Below are 11,523 nucleotides of genomic sequence, written 5' to 3'. Positions count from 1 at the left end.
ACACACACACACACACACACACACACACACACACACCCCTATACACATGAGGCCCCCTGGGATTTGATTCCTAGCATGGTTTTTAAAAAATCTATTTTAGCTAAGGTACAAATATACATCTTTCCTCTCCTAAGTCCCCAGATTGCTGTTTGCTGTCATTAATTCTTTTTGTAAGTAACACACTCTGCCTATTTCCAAAAATTACCTGAGGAACCTCAAATAGAAAACCTTTATTAAAAGAGAAAACAAGAGGATCAAAATTCACACAGCAGAAAGGCAAATAAATCTAGCAAAACCCTAGGCTAAGATGCCTACCACCACCCAGTAATAATTTTACAGGCCTCTACATTTCCAGTGTGCCCCACCCCCAGCAACAACCAAAAAGCAAGCTCTGCAAGCTCTGGAACTCAGAAAGAGAAGCCTTCATGATACTAACGTTTCAAAACAATTTTTCAGCTGGGTCATTATATATAAACATTCAGCAACGTAAGGGACAGTGACTGCGCTGGTTGGTTGTTTATTGCCCATACCGCTGCTTTTTTCCTGGGTCTTCCATTTCATATCTAAACCAAGGTCATCACGTTAAAAGTAACTCCCAGAAGGCCATTTGTGCAGTGGCCAAGGCCCCCAGGTTTTCTATTCCTCTCACTGAAATTAGATTTAATGTCCAATATCAACCAGGTGATTGAAGCGCTAGAGGGGCTGATGCTGATCTTTCTCCTAGAGCCTGGAATGGAGATACAGATTTCTGGTGGTGAAAGCCCACTGAAATCCTTTTGCTTGAGAAAGCAGATGGGGTAGGAAGAAAAGATGACCTGCTGCTGAGAAAAGGGACAGGCCAGAGCTGCGTTTTTAAAGGAACATGAAGAGTGGCCAAACCTCTTCAGAAACCTCCAGTCCAGAGCACACCACTGTCCTTTCCTGCGCCTTCTGCTCATGTGTGCTGCACCAGAAAAATACCTTTTTACGGGCCACATTCAAAAAGGGCAAGGCCTAGCAGTACGCACATTCTTTCTCCTTTGTATTTCTGCACGAAAGGCAGAACTTTTTTCACTTTACCATTTCAAGGTAGGTATATGAAAGAAAACACAAACGTCTGAAATAGGCGGGGTGTGACCTGGTTTGCACATCAGCACACGCTGGCCGATCTGGGGTTACAATCAAGGCTCCCTGGAGACCCACAGGAAGTAATTCCCCTTTCTGAACATCAGCCCCCTCCGACCCAGCCTGGCAACAGATGCCGAAGGATAAAGGGACATTTAAAAAGAAGTCAGCTTTCTTAAGAGTAGAGCACTGCATTCAGTCACCTGCTGCAAAAGAAGACCTTCACGCCTCCCGGCCGCCCAGCCCCTGAGTCACTTCCCCTCCCTACACTACTGAGTCTCGAAGTTCCCTGGGGGGCGGAGGAGAGAGCAAAGAAAGACACAGGGAGCCTCAAGCCAGAGGCCCTCGGCGCCCCCCTCCCCGGCTCCGACCCGCGCGGGGCTCTCTCGGCTTCCCTACGGCTGCCGAGCGGCTCTACCTTGGCTAATGGCAGCTCTGAATGGAAACAGCCCCGCTCCGGATTTATGAATGTGCAGGGGAGGAGGGATATCATGTGACAATAAAGGAGAGGTCTTATTCACAAAAAAAAAGTGGCTGGTGGCGGGCACAGGCACTAGAAGCGGCGGCGGCAGTGGCCGTGCACCGACAGTACAGACCTCCGGCAGAAGACCCGGGGCTCAGGCCCAGCGGCCCCGCCCCCGTGGCACCCTCCAGGGGGAAATGCCCCGGGTCCCGTCGACAAAAGCCGAAACCAACCTAGCGACTTCGGGGCAGGAATGAGCTGCAAACTGGACAGGGGACGACTACAAGCACGGGTCCCTCACGGGCTGCCAGGGAGGCCCTCGGGCGAAGGGCCCGGAGCATTGTTCCCTTCGGGGCCGCGGGCCGGGCACATGCGCGTGCACGCGCACACGCGAGCGCGCCAACACACACACACACACACACACACACACTCGCACCCTCGCCCGCAGACAACCCGCGGCCCCGCACGCTCCCGCCCGCCCCCGCCGCACATGCTTCGGGTCCGCCCCCAGCTGCTCCGACCCGCGGGGCTACCGTGCCGACCCACACGCGTGTGCACTCCCCGGCGCTGCGGGACCCCTCCTGCGGCCGGCTCCGGAGCACTGGCACGCGTGGACCCGGGTTCTGCAGACCCCGCGCGGCCCGCACCCGTCTTCCCCTCGCTCCGCCGCGTTTTTATGAATGAAAATGTGGTATGCAAATGAGAGTGATTCAAGAAAACGAAATGGCGGAGCCTGGGCCCCAGAGGGCTGGGGAAGGGACCGCAGGGCCAGCGTTGGGGCGGGAGTGCCAGAGGCACTACATTAAAAACAATACAAAAACAATAACAGTCGCCCCCAAGAAGCTGGAGTGGGGGTGTCAGGTCTTCCACTCCAGCCGAGGAGAACGCAAGTGTCCCCGGGGAGGTAGCTGGGACCGCCCCGAGGTCACCCGCGCGCCCTTGGCCCCCGTAGCCACCACTGGCCCGAAGCGTGCGGGGCCCCGCCAGCCCGAGGCTGCCTTTGACCCCTCCTCATCCCGACAGGGAGGGAAATCTCGAGCCCCAACCCGACAGGTCGGCGAGTCGCTGCACCCCACGCCAAGTTCACCCGAGCCCCCGCCCGCGTCCTCCGCTGCGGCCCCCACGCTGTCCCTCCCCGCGGGGAACTTACTCGTCCGGGTGTGTTTCTTCGGTCATTTTCCTGTTCACCTAGACGCCTGTCCCGCGGCGGGCAGCTTCGCTCCCTTCATCTTCCCGTGCGCTCGCCCCCCTTCCTCACATCTCCGAAGATCGCCTGATTTGGTGGGGGTGGGGGTGCTGGAGATAAAGGGGCGCCGCCGCAGAAGGGGAAGCGGGGCAACCCGAGCGCCGCGCGAGGTTTGGGGAAGGGGTGCACGGGCTACGGCGGGGAAGAGAGTGTGCGCCGCGGGCCTTGTGGGCGGGGGCTCCGGGCTCGGAGGGCGACTCTGGGACCCGGGACCGCGGTGGGGGAGAGCTGGAGAAAAACAAGCGCGCCTCGGAGCGGCGCGGCTGCGGCTGCCAGGAGGAGGAGGAGGAGGAGGACCCGGCAGGGGCTGGGTCCGGGGTCGCCCCCGGGGGCCGGGCCAATCACGGTTCCCGGGAGCTGTCGGCGGCCGGGGGAGGTGCGCCTTGGAGGCAGTGCAGGGTGCCCCGTCCGAGCCCCATCTCTAGACTCCACCGATTTACTCCATATTGGATTCTCACCACCGCCAACAGGAGGAGGAAGTAGGGCGGAAGCGATGACGTCTTCCCAGCGGCCAGAGGTGGTGGAGTGCAAAAAGCTTCCTACTTGCGACCGTAAAAAAAATAAATAAAAGAGAGGGGGGGGAAACTTTGTCCCGCCTACTGAGCATGCCCAGCTTCCTTTCCCCCTCCCTCCCGGCTGCCAGTCCCGGATGAGTCCCGGATCGGAGTTGTTTTGTGCCGCGGCTGTCTGACTCCGAATCCTACACGGTCAGAGCTCCGGGTTTTAGGAAGTCCAAGAGGAGGGAGGAGGCGGGAGTAGGGGACTCGAACACATCTGGCTCCCGTTTGGTCTCCTCCCTCTTTCCAAACCCTAGGATTAAAAACCGTAGAGGGGGCGGAGGTGGGGAGCTAGAGGGAGGAGGTGGAGATAAGCAGCAGGAGGGGCGATCGTGCTCTGAGGAGCTAGCACCCCCACCGAGGTACGAGGGTGGGGGTGGCGCAGGTGGCAGCGGCTGGTCTCTCCTCCCCAGCCCAACCAGAAAAAGAGGGAGGGAGGAGAGGGAGTTAGACTTCGCCAAGGTTCTGAATGGCAGAAGCTTTTCAGCTTCGCGTGAATGTTGTGATCTTTTGTGTCTTGGTAAAAGAGCGGGCATTTTTAAAGAATCATTATTTGTGCATTGAAAAATGAAAGGCACACCCAACAAAGCCCAGAGACGTTTACATTTTATTTGAAATGATGTCGTTAAAAGATAGCCTTAAAAATGCTGCTTAAATATCTAATAAATCTTTTCAGTAAATGAAGGGTAGACCTTGTCTCAGGCCCTTGAAAGCCATAGATACTGAGCCAGAGGTTGCCAGCTCTGTGGGCTCAGGGAAATCGGGGATGCCCTTAACATATTGTCTTTAACTTATTTTTCCTGGGACCTGCTGGAGGTTTGAGGGTAGGTCTCTGCAAAGCAGCAGGGCCAGAGAAGTGGAGCAGGACAGCTTCCTGGGCATGGAACTGGCGCAGTTGCTAGGATCTGACCTTGGTTTCGTGCTCTGCTCTTGCAGTCTTGAAATCCTTTATTTTTTGAGCAAGGAATTCTGCATTTTTATTTTGCTTTTAGTCCCACTAATTACATAGTGATTGGGTATCTACTTATGGTGTCCTGCCAGGGAGCCAGAGCCAAAGTCTTTTCTCTTTCTGTTTTCCACAGAGTAGACTTTTCCCTTTTCTGGAATGTACTACAAGACAACCAACAAAGATTTTAATTAAATAGGAGCCATGAAACAACACAAACTAGATTATGCATTTGCTTCAAATATAGTCTACCTAAAAGGGCCATGCATATGGAGAGTTGTAAGTGCTCCAAAGATGACAAGAGTTTCACCTTGAGTCAGGAAGAAACTGGTGGTTTACCCTGGTTTGTTTTTTTTTTTTTTTTTTTTTTTTTTTTTTTTTTTTTTTTTTTTTTTTTTAATATCACAATCAAGATCTTTGTGGACAGGGCTAGAGCTCAGTCCCTTTGATGCTGAGTGCCAGTGTGCGTGGTGAGGAGAGCCCAGACTGAGTGGAACACCTGCCTTCTGGCTTTCTTCTAGCAGACCGGAGACTCTTGAGTGAGGTTTTTGTCAACTCACAGGAGTAACAAAGCCAACTTTGTATTTCTCCATTTTGTTTTGTTTTCCTGGTGCCTTGATTGAACTCAAGGCCCTTGCACTGAACTTGTATTCCTAGGTTGTTTTTTTTTCTTTTTTTTTTTTTAAAGATAGGGTTTCACTAAGTCATTAACTGCCCACCCTAGCCCCCGGGGTGCTGGGATGACAGGCATACACCATCAGACCCAACTAAGCCTTTCTCAGTTTTTGAGAACATTAAAGTCTTAAGAGAAAGCATTTAGGTAGAGATAAATCCTGAAGGTTCTGTAAATCCCAAACCCATAACTATGCAGTTCCCACCTTTGGCTGTTGTTCTCCCTTGGGGTGTTGAAAGAGATTCCAAACTTCCAGGAACACAGATATTTTATTCTTGTCAAAATTACCCACCCTTTGGGTCCTCCAGGGCTCCACTCTCCAGGGTCAGTGCACAAACTGCAAGGCGGCAGGTGTACTGGTTATTAATTTCTAAAGGTAGGCAAGTTCTGAGAGCCTGCTGGCGCCACGGCATCACTCAACCAGCTGTCTGCTAATACAGAGAAGGACCGGCAGAGCCAGGGCAACAATAGAAAACATTTTAAGTTCCCCAAATCACAAAGTTCCCACTGGGAGTTTCTGGTGCCAGATGCCAGCTGTGGCATCTTGGGCAGGGCCTTTGATTTTTATTTACTGTTATGTACCAAGAACCTTTCATTCTTTTTTTTTTTTTTTTGGTTGGAACCGGGGATTGAACTCAGGTCCTTGAGCTTGCCAGGGAAGCGCTTATTCCACTGAGCCACCTCCCCGGCCCCCCCTTTCATTCTTTTAGTCACTTCAGTCTCTACTGTGTCAGAATAACACCCACAACATAGAGCTACTGCGGGAGGAAATGGTGTGTACAGGGGCGATGCTGCAGACAGAAGGTCAGGGCAACATTTTCCTCTCTTCAGTCACCTGGATTACCAAGTACTTCCCTCAGATTCTTGTCCTTCACATTTCTTTAAAAGTTTAAATAGGGGCTGGGAGATGGCTCAGTAGAATAAGCACTTCCCTGGTAAGTGCAAGTGCCTGAGTTCAATCCCCAGTTTGGTGGGGGGTGGGGGTTAAATAAAGCCTTTGAATATGTTTCTGTTTTGTTCTTTATGCAGAAGGGGCTTTTTATGGAAATGTTATGGGCTAGAGATTTAGCTCAGTGGTGCAGCACATGCTTGGCAAGCTTGAGGTCCTGAGTTCGAGTCCTGATACCAAGATAAAAAATAAAACAAGAAGAAATATATATATATATATATATATAGAGAGAGAGAGAGAGAGAGAGAGAGAGAGAGATTATATATAGGGTTTTTTTTTGGCGGGAACCGGGGATTGAACTCAGGCCCTTGGATCTGCCAGGTATGCGCTTATTCAACTGAGCCATCTCCCACCCCCCCAAGAAATATTAATGGTTCACTTCATCAGCTGGTGGTTGTGGGCTGTGTGATTCTGCATCTCCTTAGAATAAATGAAGATACTCGGTGAATAACTTTTGTTTATTGCTCTGAATATCCTAGTGTTATCAATGTGTACCGCATCCGTTTCTGGAATTCGCCATCTGCTATGTAGAGCTTTAATTTAGAGACATTGATTTAGGAGTTAAGGACCCACATCACTGTTCCTTCCCTTGTCCAGCAAACCGGGGTGAGGCAGCTCTGAACAAGATCTAATCTGGAGTTTAGAGGCCGAGGGAGGTGGTACAGCTTCAAAAGTCTTATCGATCTGCTCACAACTTCACGCACACCTAGGCGAGCCCCCTCAGGGCCCCACCTTCCGGCCTCCCAGTATTGAGCGCCGGGAGGGTGAGAGGGACCCCCGCAGCCCGGCCCTTCCCGGCGGCGCCCAGGAAAGCCCGGCGCGGAGCCGGAGCGACCCTCCCGGGCAGGCGGCAAACCGAACATGCTCAGTAGACCCGTAGGTCCTGTTTCACTTGGAGTTGGCCGCGGCCCTCGCCCCCTCCCGGCCGCATGGGCGCTGGAGCTGCAGACATTTTAGCCTGGCCCGCCGCCCGCTTTCTCTCTGGGGTCCCTCGCGGCCCTCTCGCCCGTCCGGGTCCGGTAGGGCTGGGAGTGCAGGGTTCCTCGGGGGTGAGGTGCAGGGCATGGGTGGAGTCGATCCCTCACCCGCACCCGCCAGGCACAAGGGAGAGGTGGGGATTGGGCAGCTCGCGCTGCACCCGAGGTGCAGGGAGCACGGCGGGCAGCGCCCTCCCCATCCCCCGGCGCCCCTCGTTCCCGCCCCGCGACGCGCGCGCAGCTGCGCCTGCCTTGTCCTCGCCTCACCCCCACGCGGCCCCTTCGGTATTTCTCAATGACTGGCGCCGCAAGGACACTTCCGACGCGGGCGCGAGAGGTGTCATTAGCGCTCTGTTTATCAGTTCCTTCCGGTCTGTCCGGCTGGCCCCGCGCGCGGGCGGCGCGGCCACCACGCCCGGGGCGCGCTGCTGCCTCTGCGATGACGCCCAGAGAGCGGCGCGTGTGCCGCCGTGTGCCAAGCGAGTTTACAGCACGGCTGTCTCCCCTCCCCCAACCCGCTGGCAGCCGTGGAAACCCAAGCCGCCTGGCCGTGAAGCGGATGATGCAAACGCAGAGGGTGACCCTGCCGGCGCCCGCCCGGAGTAGGGCGCGGCGTCCCCGCGGGCATGAATGGCCGGGCGCGCTTGCACAACGCGCGGCGTAAATAGCCGGGGGCGACCGCGCAGCGCTCCGAGACCGTTACGGCGCGGGGCTCGGGCTCCGCGGCTCACGCTCTGGAGCTCCTCCCGCTCCCCCGGGGACCGGGATTTGAGGCGGCCGAGGGGAACAGCCCTGCCCCGCCCCCTCCTGCCCTAAATTCCTCTTGTCCAGTGAATGAAGCGTCAGCCCCGCCGCGCGCTGAGGTCTCCACTGCAGGTAGGACAGAGGATTGGGGGCCACGCCGAGGTCTCCCCAACACTGCGAGTGTGAGCGCCTTGGGGAGGGACGGCGCGCAGGAAATGATCGACAGGGCCTGGAAGGAAACATTCCGAGAAAATGTAACTGCTCGGGGTTTGCCTCGAGTTTCAGTTTACAACTGTGCTAGCCTTGGAGGATTTAAGAATGGGTTATGCAAAGGTCCTCGCGCCGCCCGCCCGCGCGCCTGCCGCAGGCCGCCGCCTCGCGGAAAGTCAGTTTCGTTCACAGGAGCGGTTCCTACCCACTGCCACCCCCTTCTGCTTGTGCACGGCTGGAGACAGCAACTCCCAGCACTCCACTGGCCTTAAGAGAGCCCCAGGGAACCTTGAGGTGCTTAAGGAAAGCTAGAGCGAGGCACATCAGCCACTGTCTGATTCTAAAAGCCTGAAAAGCCCTAACCCTACACCCACAACTGAGTTTTAAACTTTTATTCTTTCCAAATAAAGTATACAGGGGCTGGTGAGATGGCTCAGTGGTCTAAAGCACCTACTTAGAACAAGCTTAGCAAAGCACAGGGACCGCGGTTCAATCCCCCAGCACCACATGCCAGCCAGCCCCGCCCCCAGGTGGGCTGAGTTGGCCACACACACACACACACACAAATAAATTAATTAATTAAAAAAAATAAAGTATACAGAGCCCCCCCCTTCATGTAAACTCCACATTGCAATTTAGCTTCGTAAGACTGTGGGTTTTAGTAGGATGTGGTGGTGCATACTTGTAATCCCAGCACCTGTGAAACAGGCCTGAGAATTTGGGGAGTTCCAGGCCACTAGTATGCATTACATGGAGAGAGCCTGTCTCAAAAAAAAAAGCCAGATTTTCACAAATGGATTTCTAGCCTGTGAAAGGCAATGGTCAAGGTCATTGTTTTTCTACTGGTCCTTTTCCTCCCATCTCCATTTACGGTCTCAGGTACTCTGCCGCCGCGCGGTACTGAGGAGAAGGAACCCCTGTTCCTGCCCTATAGGTGTTGTGTCAGTGAGGCTACAACAGGCACTTAAAGACTAGATTAGGGTACTGGGTGATTCTCAGAAAGGAAGGGGGTAGTATGCAGAAGACAGTGCAGAGTGGAGGAAGAGTAAGGCTGCCCAAAAAGAGATGTTTGAGCCGTATCTTGCAGAACAATGTGATGGCAGTAGTGTCCACTGACAGCTGAAAGAGGAGGGGTGCTTGACTCAGGCAAAGCCAGTAAACACCAGGTCCTGTGGTGGGAGTCAGGGTTGGGGGCCGAGGAAAGAAGTAAGTGGGGGAGAGAGCTGGGACCCAAAGACCTCACTGTTGTTGCTAAAGGTTAGACTCTGTTTTGAGGTCGTGAACCCTCTGTAATGGGTTCAGGGCAGATCTTAGTTCTATTCCCACTCACTGCCTGGGCCCCGATAGCTATGCAAATATGGGGCAAGTGACCACCCATTGTTCTGGGATTAGGGAGTCAAACCACATTCACAAACTGGCAACTCCTGGGCCAGATACAGTTTGGTTTTGCCCCTTTCTTTTCTTTTCTTTTCTTTTTTTTTTTTTTGCCCCTTTTAAAAATAAGGTTACCAGTTTAAAATATTGTGTATAAAACTAAGGATTCTTGTTTTTTCCTGAAAGAAATGGAAAGATCTGGCAATAGCGAATGCCAAATTTCTGTTTGCTAATACTTGACTCTCCAGGTGGTAGCTGCTCTGTCTTCTGGCTCCTGGAGACATTTGAGTTTTTGACCGCTGGCATAAAGGAAAGTTTGTGACTGCATCAAGCCCCAGCCTGGGGTCCCAGGGACTTAGAGCTTGTCCTGGGTAGAGCAGTTTGCATCAGGAGCCCTCGGCCCCTTGGGAGGAAAGACCCAGTCTCTTTCTGGGAAACTATTAGCTGAGCCTGCCAGGCAAGGTGCAGCAGGGGCCTCGCCAGAGCCCACGGGTGAGCGGAGAGCCACGAGGTTCCTGAAGTGACCGCTGCTGCTTATCCTAGCTCAGCCTCTGTTTCTAGGAAACCCCAGCCTAAGATAATGAGGCTGTGTACTACCTGGAGAGCCTGGAGTTGAAGGGATTATCTGGAAAAATAGCCAAAGACGATCATGCTGGTACCTCACATTCAGGAACCAGGTTGTACAAGTCACATAACCAAACACGATAGGCTTAGATTTGGGGGAGGAGGTGATCCAGAGCCTCACACATGCCAAGGACATGCTCTACTGCTGAGCTACAATCCTAGCCCTTTTTATTTTATTATGTTATTTAGAAATGGGTTCTTGGTAAATGACCTGGTATCTTTCCTTCCTCCTGCTTCAGCCTCCCAAGCACTATCACAGGTATGCACTGCTATATCTAGCACTGATGTAGATTTTTTTTTTTTGTCTTTTTGAGATGGTCTCGCTATGCAGCTAAGGCTGGCCTCAAGCTCACCTTGTAGCCTAGGAAGGTCTTGAACTCACAAAGATCCTCCTGTCTCAGCCTCCTAAGTGTGGGGACTACAGGAATAGGCCACCACACCCAGTTAATGTGGACTTAAAATGTAAAAGCTAAGATATTGTTTCGATTTTGACTTTCTTTTTTCTCTACCCCCCCCACCTCGGGACCTATGTTTAGTTGGCTTTTGCTCCAAGCCAACATTTTTATTTATTTACTTATTTAATTTGCAATTATTTATTTACTTATTTAATATACGGGGATCAAACTCAAGACCTTGTTCTTGCGCAGCAGGCGCTTAGGCCACTAAGCTATTTCTGCAGCTGTTAGCCAACATTTTGAATACTAAAATAGACAGCTATACTTTATTTTATTTTTTTTTATTTATGTGTGTGTGTGTGTGTGTGTGTGTGTGGCCAACTCAGCCCACCAGGGGGCGGGGCTGGCTGGCATGTGGTGCTGGGGGATTGAACCGCAGTCCCTTTGCTTTGCTAAGCTTGTTCTAGGTAGGTGCTTTAGACCACTGAGCCATCTCACCAGCCCCACAGCTATACTTTAATAGTGGAAAATACTAAGAGAAAAGCACCTGCAAGCAGGCTCAAGGGCAGGAAATCCGATCCCCGGCCCTGTGCCAGCCCCGCCCCCAGGGCTTGATGAGACAGCAGTTGAGACTGGGCATAATCCCAGCTCCTGGGAGGCTGTAAATAGGTGGATCACTATGAGTCTGATCTAGTAGTGAGACCCTGAACACCCTGTAGACCCTTCCCTAAAGTACAAAAAAAGAAAGAAGAAACAAAAGACTAAGAGAAGCTAGGGAATGTTAACATAAGGGTGATTTTATTTATTTTTTATTTATTTTTTTAAGGGTAATTTTAGAAGGTTGGCTTTGGATTTAACACAGGGACATCTGGAGTCAGCGTCTGGCAGTTTCAGAGATGAATTTTTTTTTTTTAAATTTATTTGTGTGTGTGTGTGTGTGTGTGGCCAGCTCCGCCCACCAGGGGGCGGGGCTGGCTGGCATGTGTTGCTGGGGGATTGAACCGCGGTCCCTGTGTTAAGCTTGTTCTAAGTAGGTGCTTTAGACCACTGAGCCATCTCACCAGCCCCTTCAGAGATGAATTTGACAGAACCAATCCTCTCAGGAGTTAGTCAACACTCATGAGCCGTGCTGTCCCAGCCTTTTACCCTGTTATCACTCCGTAAATCACATCTCCAATATCCTGTCACATTAGTACTATCTTTTCTTTGGGGGGGAGTCCAGGAGTCCAGGACTGGGAATTGAAGCCAAGGTCTTTTTTTT

At 52.6% G+C, this 11,523-nt stretch overlaps 1 protein-coding gene and 1 long non-coding RNA gene across 3 annotated transcripts in view; one reads left to right on the top strand and one right to left on the bottom strand.

Moving 5' to 3' along the window:
- Spred2 (sprouty related EVH1 domain containing 2) overlaps positions 1–3,374 on the bottom strand; it is a 121,404-nt gene extending 118,030 nt beyond the window's left edge. The window contains exons 1-2 of one of the 2 annotated variants that reach the window (XM_023720862.1): positions 3,272–3,374; positions 2,718–2,840 (exon numbers count right to left, since the gene is read on the bottom strand). In XM_023720862.1, coding sequence (XP_023576630.1) covers positions 2,718–2,743 — 26 coding nt within the window. In that variant the 5' untranslated portion in view covers positions 2,744–2,840; positions 3,272–3,374. Of the gene's footprint in view, positions 1–2,717 lie in introns of both variants that reach the window. The other variant, XM_023720861.1, reaches the window with a different exon arrangement.
- A 3,814-nt stretch (positions 3,375–7,188) lies between these two features.
- LOC111818052 overlaps positions 7,189–11,523 on the top strand; it is a 45,251-nt gene continuing 40,916 nt past the window's right edge. Inside the window, exon 1 of the long non-coding RNA XR_002822124.1 lies at positions 7,189–7,791. This is a non-coding gene — a long non-coding RNA (uncharacterized LOC111818052). The remainder of the gene's footprint in view (positions 7,792–11,523) is intronic.

This window comes from Octodon degus, unplaced genomic scaffold (assembly GCF_000260255.1).
Source record: "Octodon degus isolate 3935 unplaced genomic scaffold, OctDeg1.0 scaffold00078, whole genome shotgun sequence".
In the NCBI taxonomy this organism is placed as follows: domain Eukaryota; kingdom Metazoa; phylum Chordata; class Mammalia; order Rodentia; family Octodontidae; genus Octodon; species Octodon degus.
Note: the sequence above shows the minus strand (reverse complement) of the source record. Positions and strands in the feature narration are given on the sequence as shown.